The sequence below is a fragment of the Rhodamnia argentea genome, chromosome 9 (genome assembly GCF_020921035.1).
Source record: "Rhodamnia argentea isolate NSW1041297 chromosome 9, ASM2092103v1, whole genome shotgun sequence".
Classification (NCBI taxonomy): Eukaryota; Viridiplantae; Streptophyta; class Magnoliopsida; order Myrtales; family Myrtaceae; genus Rhodamnia; species Rhodamnia argentea.
In genome coordinates this window covers 4,980,429-5,006,269 of record NC_063158.1, presented here as the reverse complement: position 1 = coordinate 5,006,269, position 25,841 = coordinate 4,980,429, and the positions used below count along the sequence as shown (strand labels likewise).

Below are 25,841 nucleotides of genomic sequence, written 5' to 3'. Positions count from 1 at the left end.
CATCTTTCGTGGTTTCTGAAGCGCAAACAGGGGCATTCACGCCGCTATTGCTTATATAAACATGTCTCTAGCTGGTCTAATTATTCAAGCTTTCAACCGTTGATGTCTTTGTCTTGACTACATCATGTCTTTTTGTCCGGATGTTGTCTACATAGACATGGTTCCGAGGCGGCATTCAAATGAACTGTTAGCAATAGGGAGCTTCTTTACCGCTGCGATCCGTGAAATGAACTCGTTTTGCCCGAGATTTCGAATCGTAGAGAGATTAAGGCATTGGGATCACGTGTGATGGATCCAGGATCAATCCCCATCTTGCTTGGATCACGACGTTTGCTTCTGAAATGGAATTTGCTTCTTTGAAGCTTCGGCTGTGTTAATTTCCCGCTATCAGATGTGATGCAGGGCCAAAAAGCGTGAATCATAAGATTTGCCGGGGCCTGTTAAAGGAAATTCAGACGGCGAATTGGATTTTCACACACATATGAGGATCCAATCTTATGTGGAACAAAAGAGGTGGAGTTAGTAAAGAAAAGAGAGTCCCACATCGTTTGGTGACAAAGCTTTGCTCTCACATATGTAGTTCGCCTTAGGGCACAGAGGCCGTGTTCGTAGAAAGGAGAGATGGTTGGCATCTCCCCTGACAGGGACGGGAACAACCTTCGGTTTTACCTGTTAACCTACATATCCGGTTAAGGCTACCCACCTCTGGTGGATCTATAACCCAATATTTTTTTTTTTCAATCTAATTTTTCAAATTTTTTTTTTATATTTCATCCAGGAGCCCAGAAATTAAAGAAGTTATGCATGCAAAATGCTTGGTTCTTTTCTTACAATAAGAAGAGAAGGAAAAGAAATTGTGAATAAGCAAAAAGCAGATGAGGTCAACAGGACAGAAATCCCTGTTCTTTGCGATCCGCAAATTGGTGCAAAACCACCATCGAAAAGAATTACAGATTTTCTCTCAAATTGTCAAGGGATTCTCATCTCTTTCTCTGTAAGCAACTCTATACCCCCCACCCCCCAACCCAAGCTTTTTTTTTCTGGCTACACCTCTTTTGGCCTCTAAATATGGAGAAACAAAAATGAAACTAACAAAGGAGCAAATGGGAAGAGACTTCTTCACCATCATTGCCTTACAAAGATCTGATTTCTACCAAAGAAACTAAGATCGGAACAAAATGAAAAGAGCAAAAACCACAAAAAAAAAAAGAACTTCTCTCTTCCCTTTTTCCGCCTCGGTTGGCATTTCGAAATTCGCAGCCACACCCTCCTAGCTCTAGTTATACCTGTCTCGGAACCATGTTCTACATAACCTACTCGATCCTTGGTGTTGGTTTTTTTTACCATAGTCATTCTGAGGTCATGCCTTTGTTAACGCAGCTTACACTTTGAGGATGCCAATCCTAATGGTACCCGTTTGTAAAAAGGTTGAGAAAACTCAACTCTCCAGCCGCTCGCTGACGAACTGACGGCAACATGCGTTTGTACAGAGCATTGCTGATTTGAAGATCTTTCCTTCGATCGAGGTCAAAAATATTTTCCAGAAGATTTCCATATTCTTCCTTCAAGCGATACCACCATGACTGTGACGTCGTCATGGTACTTTCTTCGATCACCTTGTGGAATGTCTAGCAATTCATGGAAGTCCATACCTACAAGAATACAGAAGATGCAGTTGGGTGATAAATCAGAGGCAGTTAGTCCAGAAAACCCTGCCACGATGCATGTCTCAAAGTCCGTCTTACCCAGGGGAAGTGTAAAAATGGTTTTTGCATTCCAAGTTTAACATACTTTTGCAAACAAAAACAAATGGACAACTTGTTGGCCTTCTAAGTAAACCCATTAACTTACGCATACTAATTACTGCTCTAGCAACAAACCAGAGGGAATCTTGAGACGAACATTTGAGAGCCGAGACGCAAGAATACTTCACATCATAATAAAATGAATACTACAGTGATAACTAAGTATAATCACAATGCCAGCAGCCTACTTTTGCCTCTACCCTTTAGAGGCCGTTTACCACAGTCTAAGAAACAATTTTCTTCCTAAACGCAAAATGCCATAAGAGACATACCAGCTTTCTTGGCTGCACGAGACAGAAGCTCCTCAATTAGGTGTTGAGCTGGATCTCCATCTGGAAACTTCTCCATAAAACTCTCTACATAAGCAACAACTTCTTGATTGCTCAAGTACTGATATAAACCATCAGATGACAGGATTAAAAATTGATCCCTTGGGCGAAGCTTATGGTGGCGAAGAGAAGGTGAGCAGGAGAGATAAGGTGCTGTTCCAATATATACATTACGAAACACTTCCAGTACGGCATTGTTCCATTTAGGCTGTACAAACATACACATCGGGTTACAATCACGTTCCTTTTACCAACTCAACTGCATAAAAGTTTGGATAAAAAAAAAAACTGCATAAAAGTTGGATTTATGCATTGCTTTCGCCAATTCAAACAACATAAAAGTCGGATCTTCTGAATCTAATCCCACAACATAGTAGCAAACCTATTCTTAAGAAGATGCTGCTATAACATGCAGCAATCTTGCAACGTGAAGGCACTTCCTGTCTTAGAATTAACATAAGCATAGGAGTATTGATTCTTTTTCTTTATTTTAATGCCTAATGGTAATACAGATATGATCAAATTGATAAAGCATGTGAAAGTTGCTGGAATTTTTGGGACATTCACAGTAGAAATGATCAATACTTCAAATACCCCATTCATTATTATACTTTGATTTCGACAATGTAATGTTTCCAGTCTTTCAAAAAGAAGCTCAAATAATTTTAATATAAGGAAAAGTTCACGACACGGATTTCAAGATAGAGTGTGAGAAAGTAACCTGTTTAAGGAATCCTGCCCCAAATGCTCTTGTGACCTTAAGACGACCTTTCAATCTATCATTGACAATACACTGGTTGTCATCAGGGTGCTCATTTCTTATTCTAATAATTTCCTGCATATAAGAAAAGACATTGGTAAAATTCTGATGCTGATGCTAATGCAATGACTTAACAGAGTTTGTCATACAACTCCTAGAATATGTATACTAGCATAAGTTATTAACAAAAGGAAAAACAATAAAGCATGTGCTTGTCACACATGGTATTGTTAGATGCAAAATCCAAGGTTCTAGGAGTTGGGCCACAAAAGAGAGTGCAACCAAAAGAACAGGCGCAATCATCACAAAAAGGAAAGGCTGAAATAAATTGGAGTCTGAGGTCAGCATTTGCATTACATAAACCTAACTAAAATGATCAAAGCAAGAAACAAAATCAACTAGCTGAAGCCCAACGGATCCAATCCTAGAAAGTAAGTCTAAAGCTCCATAAAATGGCCAGACTGCTGATATGAACTGATGTTTTCTCAAATAAAGGTAAAACAATACTTGTGAAACAAAGCCTTCACATTCTTGATTTCTAAGTAAGACCATGCATTGATAAACTGCTGACAACAAATGATTGAGATCCCAATGGACAGTATTGAAGAGACACATAAAAGTATTTCATGTGTTGATTGTTCTCATGTGGCAGCTATGTGTTCTAACAGCCAATAAAAGTAAATATTTTCAACATTTAAGAAAACCAAGTATGATGAGATACACACACACCACATCAGCCATGTGAGGACAACACAGAAAACACTTCCCCCACAAATAAGGTACAACTCACGTGTACTTTAGCAGGGGCATTCACCTCAAAGAGCATGCCACGATGACATTTTATGGTAAATGTACTATTGCCAGACATCATGATACTAAAGGTTTAGAATTGAAATGGATTTTGCTAACGAGTGCCTCAACAATCAATTAAGGAAACTTCACAGGTTTCACATGCATTGATGGTGTTCACATGTTGCATTGATTGTTCTTGTGTTATGCACAATCGGTGCTTAGCTACTATATTCACAGAAGCAATAACTGTATAACTTATATCATTCCATATAAAGTATACATAACAGGCGCCCTTCAAAGAAATAAAAACAAACGAACTTAGTCAAATTCTAGTTATTCATTTGCTAAGCCCAAAAGTACTAAAATAGTTTAACAGGTTCGAGTGAACTGGGTCACATTCCACTACTTCATTTGATGAGTCCACGTCTCTCAATCAAGATATTGAATGTTTATATTGGATAAATACCAGACACGCAACTAAAACATATTTGTAGCCAACCGCCTGTCTGAATCCTAACAACATAGACTATCAGAAGCAAAAAAAAAACATGAGTATATTCCACCTTCTAGATATCTAAACAGACAAGAAACAAAGTTCTACTGAAGCAACTTAGTCCTATCCAGCAAAAAAGGAGTTTGTTAGCTCAAGTCCCTGAATTCAAATCCAAGAGAGACATTTAAAGTATAAAATATATATATGGTATTATACATACAAAAGCCTGAGCTGCACTGTTGCCTGTTTCCTGACATCTTGAATGATATTTTGAAGCTTAAAGAACAATTGGAAACTCCCTCTCCACTACTATATACACACAGGATTTAATATACACCATTTCCCAGATAGGACAGTTCAATGGGACTTTAGCCCAAACCTCTGGCATCTGATATTAATAAGCTATTTGAAATTTAAAACAAACAGTAGGCAAAAGCCAGAGGCAGAAGATGGTATCTACAGATTTTGGCCTTTTTTTTTTTTTTTGTCTTATTGAATGAAAATTCTGGAAATTTGCACGATGCTGTAAGCATGACTGATGGGATTATGTTTGCTAAAAAAGCGAGGCGATTTAATACGGACACAAGGGCTAATGAATCAATTCAATGGCATCCTAGAGGTACATTCCTAACTTATAAGGTGCATATCCCAGAGTCCGCTTAACCTAGAGCATCTTGTCATCCTTACCAATGATCTGCAATTATGTCAATTGCATGACATTTTTAGTATACCCAATTTACTTTCTCTATTAACCAACTTACATATTTTGACTAGGTAAGCACTATCAAGCCACAGATGACCAATATGGATCCAAGAGAGATGGACTACGGAAAAACATCAAGTATCAGAACTTATGCATGAAACCCACTATTATAAATGCAACGACTAAATTATCCTAGTAATTGGAAAACTTACTTCTTCAATGCTGGTACTGTGATCAGTGGAGAGCTGCAACGCGGTCAATCTCATAGACTGAGCAGGACCTTCTTTTTCCACCTTTTTCTTCCTTTGCATATCCAAGGATTCCTCAACTATCCCCTCCATTGAGGGCTCTTTACCACCCTGCGCCCCGTAGTCAATACTAGAGCCAACCTCTTCTGCCTCACTCTGTGCAACAATGGCCCGACTATCACCCACATTCATCACATAGACATCCTCGTCCCTCATCAACACCACTAACAAACACGAGCCCATTAATGCAAGCTCGGGATTTGTGTCAAGCACCTTATCAGTCATGTCCAAATAAGCAAGCTCCGTCACTTCAAGGGCCCTTGACATAGCTCTCAACACCAACTCATGCTCAACAGGACCCTCTTTACGCCTCCTACCACTTTTATTTGGCCTCTCCTCCACTCTGTTTTCCACCTCAACCTTTTCCTTCAACCCAAACCTCCAAGGGAACAATCTTCTTACCTGTCCATCCTTATGCTTCGACAACCCAAGTCTCAATTTCGACAAAAGCAACCACCTCCTATTCACGGCAGACCCTGCATTGCTCACACTGATCGCATCATCAACGGAGAAAGCGAACCTCTGTGACCCCGAGAGATCCAACCCGTCTTCAGGATCATCCTCAGCAAGAAACTCCCAAAGCCGCCTCCTCCTTATCTCAATTCCCTCAGATTGGAATGTTACTCTTTTCGCTGAACCCCTATCAGAACTATCCTGGTTTGAGTTGGTTTTAATCTCACTGATAAGGTTTTCTACAGATGGGTTGATCTCCTCTGATATTGCAACATTTTCATTTACCACGTTCATTAAATTACCACCTTCCTCACCTTCTTCAATAGCCTCCCAAAACAAGCCTTGAAGCTCAAGATAAACCGCACGATATAGATTATCCATCAAGAACTCGGGTGCATCGGGGCCATTGAACCCGTCGTATATCCCTACGAACAGCCACCCCTGCTCTTCCGAAACAACTACATGGACCCGATCCTCACCTGCCTTCCCCAACGCCCATTGCACATTCTCTCCCTCACTCCTCGCCACAATCGTAGCCTCGGCCTCGTACTTCTCTGCGGCCTCCTTCTTCCCAACGAAATTCAGCACCGGCACGACCCACGGCCCATGCTTCTCTGCAAAATTCCCGTACAACGCCTTCTTAATCGACGAAAGCCCCTTCCTCCTCCTCTTCTTCCTCACGTAAACCCCACCTAACGGAGCTGAAAATGGGACCCGCCCGCTCCCCTCGGCTCCGGAACCAGCCTCCAGCGGCCCAGAGAGCGCCCCACGCTCGATCGGCCCAGACAGGAACAAACCTCCGCCCCGCTCCATCAGGCCAGAGGCAGGCTGCTCTCCTCCACCACGAGGCGCGGGCTGGAGCGGCAGCGCGCAGAACGATGACGTGCTCTCGAAGACATTCAGCGGGCCGCCCTTCAAGCTGCCGCCGGCGCCGCCGTGCCCGCCCTCAGCGGCATCGTCGAAAAGACCGTCCACCTGGACGACAGTCCTCGGCGCCGGCGCGTTCGCGCTGACCGAAGCGCCGGAAATGGCCCTGAAGCCGGTTTCCGGCCCGGTCCGCGCCTTGGGGCCTGGATCGTCGAACCGGAGGGAGTGAGTGGGGGAAACAAACCGCTCGCTCGGGGTCGGGGAGAGGAAGCGGGCGGAGGACCGGACGTAGCAGAAGGAGTGGCCTAGGGTTTCGTCCAAGGGCTCGGTGGCGGTGAAGATCAGGTCCGGCTGGTGGCTCTGGTCCGGCTGGTGCTGCCTCCGGTCCGTCCGGTGCTGGACCGGCCTGAAGCAAGAGAAGCCGCTTCCCATCACATTTGAAACCTCGCCTCGCTCCTCCCTGAGCTCTCTCTTCCTTCTTTTTCTCTCTCCCCGCCGAGAAAATTTCAATCCGCTCAGGAAAAACTAAAAAATTTTCCGGCAAAGTAGAAGTAAACGAGAGAGAGAGAGAGAGAGAGAGTGAGTGTGAGTGAAGAAAGTAAACAGAGAGCGAGAAAGATAGAGAAAGAGGCTATTCGGTATTTATACAACTTTTTACTTGAAGGAGACTTTTCTGTCCTTATTTGTCATCCCTGTTTTACATTTTCACACCAACTTAAATAAATAATTAAATAATTACATTAAAAAAATGTGGAAATTTGATGCTCGCTTTCTGTATTTCGAGCCCCTTCGAAAATGATCCCCGTAACAATAATTACGTGATTATCATCGCGCATTAATCATTTTTTAATAAGTTCATTACAAAATAAATTTCTCGAAAATGGAAATGCTCGAAACTTCCGATCAATATTCATGACTTGTGAATCGATCGTCTTTTTTAAATTGAAAGTTTTGACATGTTTAGACCAAAAAAAAAAAGTTTAGACGGTTAAATATGAGCGTATAACTTCTAATCAAATCTCTCGAGACGTCTTTTTTTATTGCGAAAATAAAAATGAAAAGGGAAAATAATGTTTTGTGCATTTTCTTCTGAAATAAATTGTGAGTTATTATGGAGTTGTCGCTTTGGTGGTCGTGGGCTGACCGTTACACCTGGCCGTCCACGTCAGACGCCACGCGGTCGCCCTTGCGTTGGCCCACTGCGACGACGCCGTCTCTTCCTGGAAAGTGAAAGGACGAAAATGGGCCTGAACTTTGGATGAAATGACCGCATTTTAGTGCGTGAAAAGTGCCGTCGTTTTGTTGCGCGGGGTTTTACTGTCCGCGAGGGGTGCTTTTGTCCTTTCCCGTGTTTGGTTGCTTTGACTCTCTTTTTTTTTTCCTCCGTCCCTCCCTACGGGCGATGAGCTGGAGGCCCAAATTTCCCCGCGGCAATGTTTTTTGAAATTCAACGCGGCTTGACTGTTTTGCCCTTTAGATTGAATTCCCATTACTTTCTTCTCCTTTTCTGCTTATTCAACCCCCTTCTTTTTTGTCTTTTTGTCAAAGCTCTATTGAGTTCAACATCTCCATGCTTTTCGAGAAAGATGCGTGTGACGAATATTCTCTCACCACATTGCATTTTAAGTGGCGATAGACTGTTGCAATTGGGTTGGCAACCTTATTTGAGATTACTATCAATTGTCGAGATTTACTACAATTTAAAACAGGCAAAGCCATAACCGATTGTAATGAAAAAGAACAGGTCAAACAAGTTTTTTTTTTCTAGGCGTTGTCGGTGCAACAGGCACTAGCTTTGAGCCGTAGATGTACAACACGTGTGTAGGTGCATGAGAGTCGAACAAAACGCATTTATCGTGGGTGACTTTGCGTTGCGATTGTTTGTTTCAAACCATTTTCTTACTAAGTGGTGCATATACAATAAAGTTTCACGTAATAACGATGTTATTTCAAACTTTTGATTTTAGTGACAAATAGGCTTGTTGCAATTACTTTAACGTCACTATTTAGGTGCATTTTTTTATTACCGGATACATTGCAATCTAAACTCGGCAAAATCGGCTTTAATCATGGAGAGAGACCACAAACGAGATAACTTGGCATGGGCATTTGTAATTCAATGGTCACCGACCACGAGGTGCGTAATGCGATGCGTGCTTATTACACCGAATTTACGTTTCAATTGGTTGTTTCAAACTGCTTGTCTTCTTGCTGAAGAGTACATCGGATATCCCGCGATCGACGGTGTAAAGCCAATAAATTACATCTCTTCTCTTTCATTTTTTGGGTTCGATTTCACATGTTTCACGAAATGTTCGTTCTTATCATACCGTCATTTTCACTTTTTATTTAAGAAAGTCGCATTTATGGTAACTTTTTTTTTTTCTGAATTTCTATTTTTTTCGCCATAGATAGATTCCCTGTTAATGCTTTGATATTTTTCTATCGAATGATGTATTTGCCATCCTGTAAATTGCAATCTACAATTGACAAACTCATTATCAAGCATCATGCCATTTCTTGACTTCTCTTAGTAAATTCATTGTTGCAAAAAAAAAATAATGATAATTACATATTTACTAATCACAAGAGCCCCAGTAAATTCATTTTCAAATAAATCATGGGCGCGATGGTCATTTGAGAATAATAAAACCATTTATTGGCGGTGAATCCCAATGCTTTTTCTCTTTCTTTTTTTTTAGAGTTTTTTATTTTATTTTATTTATTTATTTATTTATTTTGTGCGTGCATGGTCTCATTTGACCTTGAAAAGCCCAAAAACCCAAAGGGAATCCACACATCTCCATCACTGCCTCTCCCAGATCCCGGTCGGGTATCTCTCTCACTTCACCCACGCGCCGGCTGCCACGTCACGGCCCCCGGTAGCCGCTAGATGGGGCCTCCACCCCAAAATCCGACGGTCCAGATCCGCCGCAAGCTACGAGAGAGGAGAGAATTTTGGACGCGACCGCATGGGCTGTGGCGTCCTTTTGCATGGCTGATTTTAGTCAAAGGGCATGGAGTTTCCCCCTCTTCGCTCTTCTCGTTTGTCGTAACCTTAGACTTTTACTCACATATGTTGAATAATCCGGAATTAATTAAACTGATAATTAATGAATTAATTAAACGTCGTCCCCGTACATCTCGCGAATATATCGGGGGGGATGTCAGTTTTTCAGTATTAAAATAATTCAAGGGCTAAATTAGAAATAGTCTCGAAAGCCGAGTAATTCATCATATCAACACAGTATCGGCGAGTGTATTCGATAAGTGACTACGTACATTCAATTAAAAAAGTATTTAATTTTTTAAGTGTAAAAAAAAAATTGGTGGTACTTTTTAATTTAATTAATTGCGTATTAGTATAGTAGTTAGTAAAAGGGAAAAGGAGGAGAGAGAGAGAGGGGGGAATTTTGCATGTGAAGGCGGGAAGTTGGGTTGCTGCGAGTCAAAGAGTTTGTTGGTGGCACCAATTCCTGGCGTTTAAAGCGAAACGACAAGAGACACGCGGGGGGCATTTTGTCACGCGTCAGCCCGCGCGTGTGAGCGCCACGTGCCGCGCGTGCGAGCGCCACTCTTTCGATATCAAATGAGTTTGATAATCTCTGGTCACGCGCGACTTAGTTGAGTGTGTTTAGCGAAAAATCACGTATTATAGTCGTGAAATGCTTGTTTAATTCATCAAGAAACACGAAAGCCTTCTGAGATACTCGCCATTTCATGTTGGAAAAGAAATTATGGCATCATTTGTTTCGTGAAAAATGAATGATTCGAAAAACGTTTTTCTAAAAATGGTCGATTGTACGACTTCCAATAATTAGCCAATCAAAAATATTTTCATTATCAATAACAATTCGTGTCTAAACATTTTTGTGAATGATGAAAATATTTTTCATTCAATCATTATGTAAGACTTATAAGCAATTATTTTTAGGAAAATATTTTCCAAATCATTCTTTTTTTAGCGAAACGAATAAAGCCTCGGAAAATTCATAATTTAATTCTCACATATTCATCAAAATATATTCTTATTCGAAATTTTTATACACAAAAGTTTTCCATCCAGTACATAAGTTTTGGGCACTTTCTCACTTTCAAGTCACATTCCCACGACAATATTGTCGGGAATCACACATCAATTTCATAAAAATAACCTAAGCAAATAATCCACACGGTAAATATAATAATAAAATAACATAATCGAAAGAACACGCCAAAAAAATTGTTATCAAAGTTCACACAAACTTAGACTGCGACTCTACTCAAAGGCACTCTGTGAATCCACTAGATTTCAAATAAAGTAGAATACAATGATAGTCTTCTCTCAAGATCAAAACACACAGAGATTGAGAATACTCATAAAGCCGTCATGACCTCTCTTTTTTCTTTTTCCCTCTATTCGTTACTTTGCGCTTCTTTTTCTGCTATATGATGGGCACTACCTCTACATCGCTAATATATAAGGTATAGCTTTCAACCCAAGAGTGAAAAGAAAAGACAAGACAAAAAAGCCCTTAATAATAATTTGGCTTCCTCCACCAACAATCTCCCAATCAAAGACAAATATACCCAATGCACTAAACAACTTTACATCTATCTACTGCAAAAGCTAGTAACTAAAACTTGTGCCTTTGCGATACTCCTCATTAGTTAACATGGGGTGATACCAATAGTGATAGCACAAAAAGTATGCTTCTCTCTGTCTACTACCTTGGTGTCACACGGATTCTTCGAACCATTAATCTTCCGTAATTTTAACTCATTATCTTTCAATGCGACACGATGAAATGATAACGCTTCTTGATATGTAAGCTACATTATTTGCTAAGTGTATTGCACTTTGACTATTATTCCACAATGTGCTCATTGGGTGCTTTCGATGTTGCTCCTCAATGTAATATTGTATCCACATAAATTTTATAGAGGCTTCCGTGATCATCACATATTTCATTTCAATTGTCGATAGAGCCGCTACTTTCAGTAATTGAGATACCCAACTCACTGTTGTACCCGCAATTGTAAAGACCGAGCCACTACACTCACTTTTGTACCTACAATTATAAAGACATATTTAGTGGCGGAGCGATCGCGATGATGGGAGTGCTTAAACAAAGTACGACTCTTGATAGGCTTCTAGAATGGCGGAGAGAGTGGAAATAAGTTGAATTGTACGCCGAATCGGGGGGAGAACATTCTTGGTTTATACGTGTAAAAGTAGAATTAACTTACAAAAGGTACTTTTCAAAGTAAGGACATTGCTTAGCATTCGAGCTCAAATATTAAGCATGCTCACAAGAGAGCAACACCAGGGTGAGATGACTTATTATGGTGCTTACCCATACTCTAAAGGTTATAACAAATAATATCTTGAGTGAGTTAATTTGGCCGTATCATATTTTGTTGACATAGGAAGAGCCCCTCCAGGAGTTATGCTGTTCGAGAACCACGCTGAAGCTGGTGGGTATGACGACCCGATTCGATGAAAGCAGAGAGTGGTTATTGGGGCGATAAGCTCGGATAAGGTGCAAGTCCTAGTAGGCTTTGAGGATAGTGAAAGGGCAAAAATGAATCGAATTGCACAGTAATCAAAGGAGAGTGTTCTTGAATTTTGTACAGAAAACGAAACTTAACTTATTAAATGTCATTTGACATAACATCTTTTAGCATTGAGGTTCTAATGTAAAACATGTTTCGACAAGTGCACTGCTGGGATGAGCGAACTCAATGATGAGATTCGGCTCAAAACAAATCAAAGCGAACAATATCTCGAATAAGTTAAAAACTTTCGTGGAACGTGCACTCGAGTTCTCGCTATCCCAAACTATCATAACGTGACAATTTTACACGTCACAAAAGTTGAGAAAGAATTACTGACAAAATTTTAGAAACCATGCTATAGAGTCCAAAAAGGAAGGGGGAAAAAAATGGTCGTTGGCGGACGCGCCAGCCCCTGTGTCCTGGGCGCGTGGGGACCGAAAGCGGGGCTCGGTGCGAGTCAAAAAGAAGTTCCCGAAAATTGTTGTTTTTTCTTAAGAGGAGAGCTGATCCGGTGCGGCCGATCCAGTGTTGCTCCTTTGTGGGCCCCACGATGGATCGGCCGGTCAACGACCTCAGTGGACAGACATGCCTCAAGGCTTTTCGCGTGGGCCCCCCTGTTTTGGGCCCACAAACGCGAAGTCATCCTTGTCGGATTTCTTTTCTTTTTCCGTGCAGTTAAACGTCAAAAGCTGTGTTAAAAAAAATAAAAAAAAATAAAAGAAAAAAGCCCCAGCACTCGAATTTAATGATAATCTATTCTTAACTAGAAAAGAGCCATTTTATTTTACATGGATAGAGATTTATGTTTGGCAGTGCTTTCTCCTTGCAGACCCTTGTCCACTTGATGTTTTTTTCTTTTCTTTTAGTATTGCTTATCCTCAAAGTTTTATTTTAAAACTTTTAATCTCATTATCATTGAATACTAATTCGAGTAACCAACTTGAAATCACCGGCCCGTAACAATGCAACACACACACACACCCATATACTCTAAGCTCACGAAAGATGTCAACGATCGAAAATGCCAGCGGCGTCTGTGCACCTCATTATGAATTTTTTACACGGAAAAAAAAATAGCGAAAGATCGAAGTCTGTTTGGAAAGCTGTTCTCATAGAAAACACGCGACAGCATTCCAAAACAAAAATTCATCCTCGACGCTACTTTCGGTGAAGACGATTCTTTTCCTCAGGGAATTCTTTTTTTGGTTGAAAATTTGCACTCGAAAAATATTCAAAACTCTTTTTATCTGTGACATATGATGGAATATTTCACATCAAATCATATAAAGATAATTGACTTTGTTTAACTAAAAATGTTTTTGAAAAAAAAAAGCGATAGTTGCTTTGGGAAGGTAATATTTGAAATAATTGAGGTGGGTAACTTGTGGTGAGTGAGAGTTGGTGAACAATGAGCATGGGATAAGGCGACGCTTTGACCGCGGCTCGGTTGACTTTTGCTTGAGGTTACGTGCCGTTGAGGATTAGCAGTCCAACTACCACTAATAATATTATCTAATTGATCACCAACTTTTTTTTTTTTTTAAAGCGTGGAGATTTATTGGTATGATCTACTTCCATTCAAAATTAGTGTTGTACTTTTTGACAAAGAAATTCTTTTTTCATCTTTGCAGCGGGTGAAATTTTTTGCAAATTTTTGAGTTTAGGAAACGAGGGGAAAAAAAGAGAGAGAATTAGAGAAAATACTTTTGGGATTCATTTTTGTGGGGGCCGAAAATTAGAAATCGTCACATAATTTCTTTTATGTTTTCTTCTCCCCCATTGGCGGCGTGATTTCAAAGTGTTACATTGAACTGTGGCATGAGTATTCCGAAAAACTGAAGGTGTGTTTGGTTTTAAACTTGCAACCTAAGCCAAGTTGTTCGATATGAACATGAAATAACTCTCTTTTAAGTCATCTTACACGACCAACCTCAGATCCTCGTATGAAAATAAAGATATCTGCTTTTAGACTTGAAAGAGAATGAAAATAGTGGGGGCCAAAAAAAAAAAAAAAAAGAATTGCTTGGCAGCATTTGGGACTATGTGCTTCATCATTTGTCAATAACAACTCAGCATAGTGAATCTTATATTTTGAAATCTAGTGGGAACCCCAAATAAATTAAATAAATGAATAAATTAATTATAAAAAAAAAAATGAATTGCTTCCATCCCCACAAGATGTCAGTGTCTTCCTGAGTTCAGAACGTTGATTACTTGTGTTTCTGTCTTGTGCAAAAAGTCTCCCACCTAACCCACCTTCCATTCACATTGCCCACGGTTTGTTTTGGCCCCAATGAGATTTTGTAATTTCACCAATTTCATCACTCTTCAGATTGACAAAAAGGGGGCCTTGCACTGAACAATAAATTTGGTATGTTACCAACATAAGTTCCGCGGACCATTCAAGCCACGTCTCCGTGCTCGCGTTGAGAAATTTGTATCTCATCGATGGTTTTAAGCGTTGAGGCGTGTCGGTTTTGGGACTACTCTATTCACAGCGTGTTCTATAACCATGCTCACAAGAGATCTCTCCGTTCGAACGGGTCGGGAATTTACTACCTCCTCAGGCTGCAGGTTACAACAGCAGAGCAGATACGCCATTCTGGAGGTTTTGGCCGGGTATGCCTGTGAGAAGAACATGTTGCATGCAGGAGAGGGAACCTGTCTGGTCAAAAGGAGGGTGGGGCGAGTCAACAACGACAACACAGGAAGGTGGGGGGGCACAGTCTCTATCCCCGTTGCCTGGTTCTGATATTGACCAAACACAAGTTACATTTGCCCTCTGCCATATGCTACATACAATCTGTCCGACCGACCAAGAGCACATCCTTTCACGACAATTGCTGTTTTTAGAGCAACAACAAGCAGTACATCTTCCCAGCCTTGTGGCCAGACATTGATAGCATCAACACCCGAAATCCGGGTATCACATCAACTATTGAAATCCGGGTTTGCACGCATAAGCGGCAAGATATTTGCTAAATGTTGGGGGCACATATCATCCCTTCCCACGATACTCCGCTTCACTGCGCACCTCACGGTGATGATAGGCAACTCGTATTAATCATATACATGGACCATGATAATGACTTCACTATACAGGTCCCTGGCACTATGGATATGAAATGAAGTGAATGGTATAGGCCAAGTACTGAAGAGAGAAACTAACCATACCAGGAATAGATACTATAATCAGATTGTCTTGAGCACTAAAAAAAAAAAAGTGCTTTTAAGAGGAAACGTCTTACAAGAGATTTTTTTTTTTTTTTTTTTTTTTTGTTGATCGGGGCGCATGTGAGCCAAATGCATCTTAAGCCTTGACTTTGGTGGGTCCCACGCCACGTGATCTAAGGGCCGGAATGCACAGGGCTCACATGCATCGGATGCACCCAAGAACATCTCCTACAAAATGTCAAGCGCCGGAAGAAAAGGAAAAAGCTGCGACTGAAAATCCCAATATCGAGGATTGCCACCAAAGGATGATCCATCACCAGCATATATAGTCAGCATTCGATAATGTCATTCTATGGGCTTTTGGCTGTCGTTATGAGATCTGTCCACAAGAAAGTTTTAAGGTTCTAACAGAGTATATACCAAGAGGTTCTCATCCTCTGGTTACATTGAGGCCTTGTTGAGTGCTCCAACCCTTCATGACTTACGTAGTCACAGCCCCACTAAAAGCAGACAAATGGGTTTCTGGCAAGAAAAAGTCTTACAGTGCAAATGGCATTGCTCCGACCACTGGCTCGTCATGCTCGGTTTGCTATATCTGCACAATAATCGAATCAGGACACACTTGGCTGTTATCCGACAGCTTCCCCAAAGCAACGGCGTGTGCTCTTCAAGTCAAGATTTGAGCAGGATCACGTTTAGGAGCTCCGCATAACAGGCTCAGATTTGCCCCGTCCTTATGTCTCTATCAAGACGGTCTGCATTAAGAGTCCCCGGAAGCTCTCTGAAACCTTCATTGAAGATGGAATATGCGCTGCATTCCACATTGGTTATCATAAGAGTGTTATTCAAGAGAGGCTCATCTTGCTAGCACAATTTACAGAATAAAATCCAGAGGGGAGAGAGGACACAGTTGAAAATTCATGCGGACTAATTGAACAATTAGATATCATTAGAAGGGGATGATGTTGTATTAGCAAATCGCCTCGACATCGTTTGCAATAACATGATGTTGTATTACCATGCATGCTGAGAAGATGTCTCCCATATCAGAAAATACATAAAAGGATAGATGATTGGCAGAGAGAGCCATTATCATTGAACCATTCCACGTTAAACAAAAATAAAGGCACAGTTTATTCAATTTCTATCTCATATGAATTGGAAGTTCCTGGAAACTGGCAAAGAGCACACAGAGCTTAAACTAGCAGGAGTGTTGTCAGCCAAGAAAAATGACATATACTAGCAAGCATATACAAAGGCAGCGTGTACCTGAGGTCACCGGATTGCCGTTGCCCAAGATTCAAAAGAATAATCGAAAATCCCGTGGCAAGTATCTGGGACAACATTGTATCAAAAGTAATGAGTCGTGCCATAAATCTCAATCTAAGTGATATTTAAATAACGTAGAGACAGGCCAGTCCAGATCACATCTTCTCAAAATGCTCCAGCATAACTGTTCATTTCCCTTAATACAATCACAGCCGCAGAGCCTTGTGGAAAATAATCAATAGATGCAATGTGCTACTATTCAATTAATTTCTTGATTTAACCAAGCCAAATGTGATTATCAGAAGTATGAAATTAAGAGAACGAGATATTTCACTATAATATTTTCACATAGAATTTCGCAAATTCTTCTTTATCACTAGTAAAGCATACAAGAGTAAGAAGCAGATGCCATTAGTCACAACCCAGGATCCTACTAAGAACTTTTAAGTCAGAAATTTTCCGGAGAATTAAATAACCATGAAACTATCCAGAGAAAATGTATGATGCACTATAAATTGACAAAAATCTGACAAAAAGAATTGAACTTACATATAAAGGTCCGAGATCCAATCTATAAGCGACAGGTGCCAAGATAAACCACAAGATGATAAAGGCCCACGTCTTCAGACTCAAAGAAAAAATTGCCATCAAAACAATGTCTGAAGTGAAAAAAGATATAACAGTGAATTAGCAGACTGCCGCTTCAGATTTCATAGTCGCTTGAGAATCTGCTTACCAGGTAGCTTCAACTTGTCATGTAAAAGGTTGAACATTTTCCTCTTCCACCAACTAGATGATTGAGGAAGATGGAACTTCTAGAGAACAAAAAGAATGGGGAGGAGAAAATTATGAATTCTATGCCAATGAAGCTCAATGCAGTGGATGTACCAATGTTGGCGTAATCGACATACCAAATCGTCTTCATCATCATCAGTATCTACTCCGTCATGAGAATGTTTAACTGGTGTCTTTGGTTTCACAGCAGCGATTAAAGAATCTGGAGACAAAGCACAAAACAATTACTTGTTAACAATTGCAAACAGATTCTATACTATGAAAAAACACGTCAAAGAAGATTTGAGAAGATATTTCTGACAATTTAGATATCAAGGATCAATGACATGTTCACAATTACAAGTGTGTCTGGATGATAGAAATTTGTAAGATGGTAGCCTCAAAGGAAAGATCTATACCACCGTCGATGAGCTCCACACACATATCATCTCCATCCTTTATGTCATCCAGTACTTTCCCTCGCAAAATAAGCCTCAAATCTCCAATTGGTAAATGACTCTTTTCAGCAATTAGTTTCCTTAGATCATGCACCTAAAAGGAATGGAACCACCCATGAACATTTTCTAAGGTACAACCTTAAAACTAAAGATTGTAGCCCAGAAATGAAGGTCAAAAAACATAATTACTGTTTGTGCAACACAAGCATCATCAATCAAGCACACAACTCATGCAAAGTGCCAAAAGCTTCGAGAGAGAGATCAAGAAATTTACGAGAGGCAACTACCTTAAGAACATGGTTGCCGCCACCTAAAAGTGCAAAAAAATTGATAAATCCAAAAATTTCATTACCATAATCAACCTACTCAGAGAAAATTCTATGAGACCATCCATTCATATTTCAACCATAACCTCCTTATCCTGACGGTTGCTCCCTGCTCTAACCGCAGTTCACCGCACTCCATCAAATTCAGCTGAAAAAGAAAGGAATGACTCAAGGCATGCACCTCCAGTAAAATCTTAGATGGGTGATTTAACTTTGAAGCAATTGACACCGAGTTTACCCTCCTCCATAAGCTAGTTAAGCATTGTTGGCACATTTAAAAAATGTACTAGAATTTCTGAAGCTAACAATTAGCTGCACCTTGATAATCAATTCGTTAGGATTAGGTGCACAAACACAACGAAGCAAAGAGTAAAGGCGATAAAAAAAGGAGATTCTTTCGGAAAGCATCTCATCCATTCTTGGCCAAGCAACAACCCCTTTTTGATCGTTCACAAGGTCACCCTTAAACTAGAGTTACATCCAGCAAAGAATATTACTATAATTAGCACATCCCACTTCTCGATTACAACTCTCAATTACAAGGGAGGGAGATTATATAATAATAGCTATTCATGACCCAAGCCCAAACTATAAAAGCCCTATGGCTTTCCGAGGGCACCGCCCCCTAACCCCACGGACCCCGCCAGCTCGTTGCGAAGCAGGATCCCGTGCCATCCTGAGGATGAGTACCACACCTCAACACAATCCCACTGCCTTTGCGGGGATTGCTCGATATGAGAAAAGAGAGGCATGCCGTATCACAAATAGAACAATAAAAACACCAAAAGGAAAAACCTATCTACCTCACTGAAATCCTACTCTACAACCCACATACAAGGACTTTCAACGGTTTCTGCATAAACACCATCACAAATTGGATTATGCTGGACAATTCACAAGCTTAATTTGACACCCAATAGGAAACAAATAATCCGACCCTTTTCTGGTGAGAAACTCTAATTCCTAAGACAGGAAGCTCCAACAGATACATCTATGCGAAGACAAACAGATCATCGACTCGCGAAAACACATATAGAGCTCAAATTAACTCAAAAAATTGAGACAGAGAGGCAGAACTACAAAACTAAAATTGCGTACTTTAACAGGTGACGGGATGGGGAGGCGAGATGGGCGAGCGGGGCCGATCGTTCGGAGAATTATCACGACCTTCTCCTGCTTCAGTTCGTCGATTTCCTCTCCCATATCTCCAAAACACGCGATTCTACGACTCTCTCGCAGATCCCAGCTCGAACGAATTGTGCGTTCGTTTCCACCAATTTGAGGAACGCGTTTCCACGTTTCACCTGTACAAATCAATTCCAAAGGAAACGCCATGGACCCATTTTGCAGAACGGTACTTATCATAAGAAAATCGGTTTAAAGTTGACGCCCTTCTTGGTCCGAGCAGTTGATTTCGGATGGCCCAGAGCGCTACAAAGTACCAATCTTGAAATTGGTGGGCTTCGGGAAGAAAGTTGAGCTTGGCAAAGCGAAAACCTTTTGCTCAACCCGTAAAGCCCAATTATGAATATCGTATTGGTAGAGGACAGAGGTCTCAATTATCTAACGGAAATTCAGCTTGAAAACTTCTCAATGGATGCTCACCGGCCGGAGTCCGGCCAATGCTCACCCGAGATGCTGACATAGCGGTGACGCAGCAATTGTGGGGCCTCTCGAAGATACGCCATGTGTCCGTTGGGTAACAATTTACTGAAAATTGACCGGTTTTCGTTGGAGAATACAAATAGAAATCCCATATATTCGGTAACTTTGGAAACATAATTCATTCCTAATTTTACTAAAATTGAGGGATCATGTTGCATGATTTGAGTAGAACCAGAACTGATTTTGGACTACTTTATAGGTTTAAAGTTGCATCCAGGTATCGAATATTAGGAAAAAGGAAGACTTTTATTTTTTATCTATCCTATTTCTAATACTGCTCTTTCTGACTTTTGTTTTGCCTATTTATAAAGCGCGGGAGCTGAACCTCGCATCTATGATATTAGCATCCTCATTCCTAATCTCTTTACCAGTAGGGCTGCATGCCTATTGACAAAAGAATTTGAATCTCTCTACTTAGATACAACACGAGCAATGAAATAAAGATGTGCTGGATAAAACTAAATGGCGAGGAAAAAGCATACGCCATGAAATTAAAAAGAAAGCCGTTGAACTTATCGAGATAGAAAAGGACTAGTGCAAAAACATACCATCTTTTGTGTTGGGTCTTAGGATGAGGCACTCCATGCCCACCATTCATCCAAGATAAAATGGCAGCGAACAAATAAAAGGCCACCTCTTTCTCTGAAACTTCGGCACTGCACACGAAAGAGAGCAAGATAAACCATGGCGCTGAGGATGTGGGCTTCTTCGACCGCCAATGCACTCAGATTCTCCTCCAAGGCCTCTCTCTCCCCGCCATTCTCTCTCCACAGATGCTTCTCCTCTGGTGAGTGGTGACTTCTCTCTCTCTCTCTCTCTCTCTCTCTCACAACTTCTGTGTTTGTGTTTGTAGTTCTTGAGAATGTTCTTTCTTTGCTTGTGTTCATGTCGTGTCTCCTGCTTTGCAAATGTTTTTGAAGCAAAAAAGGTTGTTGCTTTTTTGCAGTTTTGGACGGGCTAAAGTACGCACCTTCACACGAGTGGGTGAAGCATGAAGGCCCAGTGGCCGCAGTTGGCATCACTGACCATGCTCAGGTCTGTCCTCTGCGTTTGGCTTCTGATCTAACACAACCCAATTCTTCCTTAGAGCTGAGATTGCCGAGTTCGAGTCCTTGCGTGATGGTTGATGGTTGAAGCGATAGAGTTACGGTTGTGTCTGTCTGGTCGTTGAGAATTTGAGATGACGCTATCTGCTCTTCACCGATTGCGCTCTCATTGTCTATTGGAGTCATGCGTTGTGTTAGAGGATGAGGACTTGGAATATTAGCGATTGTGTCAGCGAATTAAAATTCTACTTAAACTTCTTATGAACATGACAAGATGCATACCTTAAACGTTGTCTGAATGCAGACAAAGGCAGCCGGAACTCAAAGCCTTAATCATATCATTCGTCTGCAGGACAGTCGTCCTCAGCTATGAAAACGTTTGTCCTATCCAGAAGGGGGTCTGACAATCGTGCTTCCTTGTCGACCAACTTTTATTTAGATTCTAGTCCCTGCCAACAGAGATGCTTGAGTTTCAGCTATTTAGCTGTCACTGACCTGATATTGCCAGACGCTCCTGCGGAATTTTGTGGATCAACATGGAAATATTTACGATTCCCGCTGCCTTCAATAAATGGAACATTTTGTTACCAGTCATGTCCTTAAACGAGCATTCAAGTCGCCCATTTCTTCCGGCTCATCTGGCATTACATCGGCTCTTCTTTTCTTTAGCTCAATACAGAAATGTTGTGCTTATCAGATAGTAAAATCTGCTTTTCTTAGGACCACCTTGGAGAAGTAGTGTTCGTGGACCTGCCTGAACCCGGCGGTTCAGTTTCCAAAGGGAGCAGCTTTGGAGCAGTGGAGAGTGTAAAAGCAACCAGTGACATTAACTCTCCTATCTCTGGTGAGATCGTTGAAGTGAACACAAAGCTCACCGAAACGCCTGGCTTGGTAAGTTCTTGCTCAGCTTAAAGCAATTTTCTCTTTCGTTTCCTGCTCAACATATTCCTCTCTATAGTTGTCTTAGGCCTAGTCCTGTTTAATTAACTTCCAAGGAGTGCGCTTCTTTTGGTCAACTCACCGTTCAACCTTTTCATGATGAGAAAGATGATCGAATTTCGATATTCTTATCGAGAGCTTCTTTAATGAAGGTTAACTCAAGCCCTTATGAAGATGGATGGATGATTAAAGTGAAGCCCAGCGATCCATCAGAACTAGGTTCCTTGATGGGTCCAAAAGAGTACACGAAATTCTGCGAGGAAGAAGCTGCCGCTCATTAGGATTTGAATTTGCATCAAATTGACGTCTCTGAAGCCGCATAAGGACGATATTTCAATTGCTTTTGTTGAATTAATTAAGACAGATTAAACTTCAGAAATGTCAAATTTGCTGCTTTACATTTCCTTCCTAATTTTCTGCGTATTCCTTCTTCCTATGTTGTATTCTGCATCTTCATGTAATTAAGTCGCGTTGCTTTTTCACTTCCATCTCTCCTCATTTTTGCTCTTGCACATCTGTGTTTGCTCACGGAATTTCGAGTTAGCTCAACTAAGACTATGTCATTAGAATCAGCCATATTTGGAAGTCAGATTGTTCGCAGACGACTAGGACGAGTCGCTTAAGAGGGATAAGTTGGCAAAAGAGTCACATTTGTACCGATTGAACAAGTGCTACCTTGATTCAAAGTATTATGAATACACACCAAGAGAAAAGGCTGACGGATTCCAAAATACAGCTGATTGCATGAACTTGCAGTGTTGATATGAATGACCAAAAGATAAAACATGCCTGAGCAATTCTAACTATTCAATCATTGCAACATTCATCCCGATGCATCTGATGCAATCCACACCCCTACGATTATGATTTATTGAAATATAAACTCTTAGCTGCACCTGTGATGAAGCAGCATATGCACTGTCCATATGGATCATAAAGGAAGATGACGATTAGCTGCCAGTAAAGCCACACTTAAGGAAAAACCCAAAAGCCCGATATTCATACATCCATAGAATCTGAACAGAGTCTTTTGAACTTTGCCATGAAATTATCTGAAGGTTTTGGCGAAGGAAAGTAATTGATAGGGCACTTAGGATTAGTTCGCTCTACCCTGCAATATGAAAGCATTCATATGATAATCTCATTCTATCACAACTTTAATCTGGTAAAGCTGCTTCTCTTTTGTATGAGATCATATGATATTCATTTCATGAGAAAGCACTCTAGTTAAAAAAAGGATATATGTGTGCGTGTGTGTGTGTGTGTGTGTGTGTAAGAGAGAGAGACAGAGAGAGGATGCTTACTCGTAGTTAAGGAGAAAATAGTGCAGAAAGATAGACATCTCAAGCTTGACCAAGTCGCTTCCTGGGCAAAACCTGCTTCCTGCTCCAAATGGAATGAAAGCACCTCCTTTCTTCTTATAATTCTGCTTGTGACAAGTGAGCAAATGAAATATTGAACCAGATACGAGTTTGAAATGCAGATTTGAAAACACCAGGAATGACTGTGAAAAGATTTCTAAGCACAGATGTAGCAGACACAATGCAAGATGGTCCTCTTACATCCCATCTTGAAGGATTGAACTCTTCTGGTTCTGAGTAATTTGCTGGATCCATATGAACACCTCTGAGGAAAACTAGGACATTCCACCCTTTTGGTATGAGATATCCTGAGATGAACATTTTCGTTTGAATTAGGAATGATAACTAAACAGAAGGAAAATGAAGGGAATTGCGCTGCTGACCACTGATTGTGGTGTCTTCTTTCGCCTCGCGAAACAATGAGAATCCGAAATTAACTCTGCGGAGCATCTCATCGGTCACCTACACCCACAAAGCACATCGGTAAATTCGACGATACCTACTTGCATGGACATTTCACTGAACACAGAAGCAATTCTCTACTTGGTCCGAATGTTTGTTTTCTTCCTTACACTTTGTATCACAGCTTGAAGGGACAAAAAAGAAAAAGCAGACATACCTTAGCCAGATACTCCATCTGTTTAATCTCCTGGTAAGTTAGACCTTTTTGCGTTGGTTCTCTACTTTTCAGTATCTGAATTTGCTCCTCCTGGAAATTGAATTCAACTCAAAACCACTTTCGAGAATTTTAAAAAGGATTTGGCAATTTCTGTGCAACCGATATAGAATAGCACAGGGTGTTTTCTCTGATCGAGGGCTGTAGCTGTTATGCGAGAATAAGGAGCTCAGGTTCAATCGTGCAATATGCATAGCGATGCCAAGAAACTTGGTAATCAAATCTGTGAGGCCATCCTTTGATGCTATATTACTTGCATAATCCTTTAGAAAATTTCTTACAAGGCAAGTCAACTAAAATGTATATCTTCCTGCTTTACCGTGAGAAAACTTGGTGATTGGGTTATTATCATGCGGACCGTACCTTCGCTTTCTGCAAGGTATCTGGACTCTCGGAAAAGTATAGGACCATCCACAACGTAGCCAATGCGACATTGTCGAAACCAGCTACAAGGTACATGTGTAGAATGTCGATGATCATGTCCTCGCTTAATGCTTGACCGTTCTCATCTTCTGCCTCCATAAGTAAATCTAGCATACTTTTGCTCGCTATGTATGCATTGTTCTTCTTCATTGACTTCCTCGTATCCACGACTTCCTTAATGATCTTTTCCAGTTCTTTCTTAGCCTAGCCACATATTGATGAGCAGTAAGTCATTACAATGTCTACCAGGGGCTCATACATGAAGAACCAATGTCATTTCCAATGATACTTTGAGAAATACTAATGGACCCCAGTAGTTGATTTCTTATGAGAGATTGGATGAGGTAATCTATGTCGTTGCTCTTACCTTGATTGCACGATGGAATTGGAAACCGGGTAGATTTATGGCCAAGGTATTGAACCCCTTGTTGATTTCACCAAACAGACTTATGGTCCTTGAAATGAAGGAATCATCAGTCACCGAACCGAGGAAGATGGGAAGAATGACCTTGAAGGTGGCCTTCTTCATTTCCTCATAGAACTCGATCGGACAGTCCATTTTTGTCCATTCCTCCAGCGAACCAATCATAATCTCTTCGATGTGCTTGATGTACATGGACAGGGACTCGCTGCCATTGATTTTAGCTGCTGTCAAGCGGCGGAAATGTTTATGTTCAGCATTCGACATGTTGTGGAATGATTTCTTCCCTATCAGTTCTTGGGTTGTTTTAGGGTAACTGAACTTGAAATTCACTTCATCTGCCAGTACTCGTCTGCAAGTCTCGGGTGTGGAAACGATGATGCATGGCTTTCCAAACATTACGGTCCTGTACATCCCCATCCCACCATATCTGTACACCACAATACTATCACTATGAACTTCTTTAAGCTGAAATAGACTTTGTTAGTGAAATTGATAGGCTGATCAAGGCATATCGTCCCTTGTTAAACATTCTCCCAGCTGGGAGTCACAAAATTCAAAAACTCGGCAATTCTGTGTTGCTTTATAAATCAAGATAACACAAATTCCGCACTTCAACACAAACATAACTGTTCTATCGGATTCAAGCAAACGATTCCGTTTTCTTCTACTTTTCTGATTTCATGAGTATCGAATTATGTGAAGGGAGAGAAACCTGGTGACGAAGCTTGAGATGAACGAATCGGGATCTCTGAACTTGAAAGCTTTCAAGAATGACAGCATTTTCCCAAGAAAAGGCCATCCCATGTCACCTGGAGGAAGATAATATTGCTTCTCTCCTAATTTTCTCACATACAACCACTCATTGATCTTCCTAAGAAACCCAAAGACAAAAGCATAACCCCCCACAAAGCATGTGAAGATCAAGTACAGCAGCAAGTTCACTTCCATTTCGAATCTCTCTTTGGCATTCATCCTCAGGAGTCTTACCTCTGTCTTTATAGCTACTTTGCTGCCGCACGTTGCACAATCTTCTCCTCACTAAACTACAAATTTCTTGTCTAGTTTGATCGTATTGTCTTGGTTATGTCAACTTCAAACGTTGAAAGGATCGAAAGGGTACTCACGTAAGACATATAAAAGAAAACTTATGACGAGGTAAGCAGTATTCTTGAATTTGCCGCTGTGTGTGAGAGTGAAAGTGAATGAAGAAGATGGAGAGAGCCCGGCCAAAACAATAAGCCGCGATTGTCAGCGGACG

At 40.9% G+C, this 25,841-nt stretch overlaps 4 protein-coding genes and 1 non-coding gene across 8 annotated transcripts; 2 read left to right on the top strand and 3 right to left on the bottom strand.

Moving 5' to 3' along the window:
• Positions 1-602: 602 nt before the first annotated feature.
• Positions 603-732, top strand: LOC115737129. Its single transcript, XR_004014980.1, has one exon. It is a non-coding gene; the product is annotated as a U6atac minor spliceosomal RNA (small nuclear RNA).
• A 144-nt stretch (positions 733-876) lies between these two features.
• On the bottom strand, positions 877-20,536 carry LOC115736860 (protein phosphatase 2C 29). 3 transcript variants are annotated; one of them, XM_030668711.2, is made up of 5 exons: positions 20,514-20,536; positions 5,095-6,966; positions 2,856-2,969; positions 2,078-2,342; positions 877-1,652 (listed from the first exon to the last, which is right to left on the bottom strand). In XM_030668711.2, exons 2-5 carry the CDS (start codon positions 6,940-6,942, stop codon positions 1,528-1,530), a joined length of 2,352 nt encoding a protein of 783 aa, XP_030524571.1. In that variant the 5' UTR covers positions 6,943-6,966; positions 20,514-20,536; the 3' UTR covers positions 877-1,527. The 3 variants fall into 3 exon arrangements, with proteins under 3 accessions (XP_030524571.1, XP_048140886.1, XP_048140887.1); XM_048284929.1 differs by lacking the exon at positions 20,514-20,536 and having other exon boundaries at positions 5,095-7,099; XM_048284930.1 differs by lacking the exon at positions 20,514-20,536 and having other exon boundaries at positions 1,521-1,652; positions 2,078-2,161; positions 5,095-7,101.
• On the bottom strand, positions 15,588-19,416 carry LOC115736862. 2 transcript variants are annotated; one of them, XM_030668715.2, is made up of 7 exons: positions 19,148-19,416; positions 17,685-17,817; positions 17,403-17,488; positions 17,228-17,303; positions 17,041-17,150; positions 16,492-16,556; positions 15,588-16,033 (listed from the first exon to the last, which is right to left on the bottom strand). In XM_030668715.2, exons 1-7 carry the CDS (start codon positions 19,412-19,414, stop codon positions 15,940-15,942), a joined length of 831 nt encoding a protein of 276 aa, XP_030524575.2. In that variant the 5' UTR covers positions 19,415-19,416; the 3' UTR covers positions 15,588-15,939. The 2 variants fall into 2 exon arrangements, with proteins under 2 accessions (XP_030524575.2, XP_030524574.2); XM_030668714.2 differs by having other exon boundaries at positions 17,228-17,306; positions 19,148-19,414.
• On the top strand, positions 20,328-22,111 carry LOC115736864 (glycine cleavage system H protein, mitochondrial). The gene is made up of 4 exons (XM_030668718.2): positions 20,328-20,501; positions 20,661-20,749; positions 21,481-21,651; positions 21,852-22,111. The coding sequence occupies exons 1-4, from the start codon at positions 20,399-20,401 to the stop codon at positions 21,978-21,980; spliced, it is 492 nt and encodes a 163-aa protein (XP_030524578.1). The 5' UTR covers positions 20,328-20,398; the 3' UTR covers positions 21,981-22,111.
• Positions 22,112-22,320: 209 nt separating this feature from the next.
• On the bottom strand, positions 22,321-25,531 carry LOC115736863 (ent-kaurenoic acid oxidase 2-like). Its single transcript, XM_030668717.2, has 8 exons — positions 25,296-25,531; positions 24,527-25,010; positions 24,100-24,363; positions 23,680-23,769; positions 23,444-23,522; positions 23,262-23,368; positions 23,004-23,125; positions 22,321-22,810 (listed from the first exon to the last, which is right to left on the bottom strand). The coding sequence occupies exons 1-8, from the start codon at positions 25,529-25,531 to the stop codon at positions 22,699-22,701; spliced, it is 1,494 nt and encodes a 497-aa protein (XP_030524577.2). The 3' UTR covers positions 22,321-22,698.
• Positions 25,532-25,841: the final 310 nt, after the last annotated feature.

Coding starts and splice junctions, on each gene's coding strand:
- LOC115736860 (XM_030668711.2), bottom strand. CDS start 6,942: ATGGGAAGCGGCTTCTCTTGCTTCAGGCCGGTCCAGCACCGGACGGAC. Junction 2,970..5,094: donor ACAGTACCAGCATTGAAGAA/GTAAGTTTTCCA, acceptor TCTTATATGCAG/GAAATTATTAGAATAAGAAA. Junction 1,653..2,077: donor TCGTGCAGCCAAGAAAGCTG/GTATGTCTCTTA, acceptor GTATTCTTGTAG/GTATGGACTTCCATGAATTG.
- LOC115736862 (XM_030668714.2), bottom strand. CDS start 19,414: ATGATAAGTACCGTTCTGCAAAATGGGTCCATGGCGTTTCCTTTGGAA. Junction 17,489..17,684: donor TGTGGAGCTCATCGACGGTG/GTATAGATCTTT, acceptor CTTTGTCTCCAG/ATTCTTTAATCGCTGCTGTG. Junction 17,151..17,227: donor TGACAAGTTGAAGCTACCTG/GTAAGCAGATTC, acceptor TTTTCACTTCAG/ACATTGTTTTGATGGCAATT.
- LOC115736864 (XM_030668718.2), top strand. CDS start 20,399: ATGGCGCTGAGGATGTGGGCTTCTTCGACCGCCAATGCACTCAGATTC. Junction 20,502..20,660: donor CCACAGATGCTTCTCCTCTG/GTGAGTGGTGAC, acceptor GCTTTTTTGCAG/TTTTGGACGGGCTAAAGTAC. Junction 21,652..21,851: donor TCACCGAAACGCCTGGCTTG/GTAAGTTCTTGC, acceptor TCTTTAATGAAG/GTTAACTCAAGCCCTTATGA.
- LOC115736863 (XM_030668717.2), bottom strand. CDS start 25,531: ATGGAAGTGAACTTGCTGCTGTACTTGATCTTCACATGCTTTGTGGGG. Junction 24,364..24,526: donor AATTCCATCGTGCAATCAAG/GTAAGAGCAACG, acceptor ATATGTGGCTAG/GCTAAGAAAGAACTGGAAAA. Junction 23,770..24,099: donor ATACCTTGCAGAAAGCGAAG/GTACGGTCCGCA, acceptor TTCAATTTCCAG/GAGGAGCAAATTCAGATACT.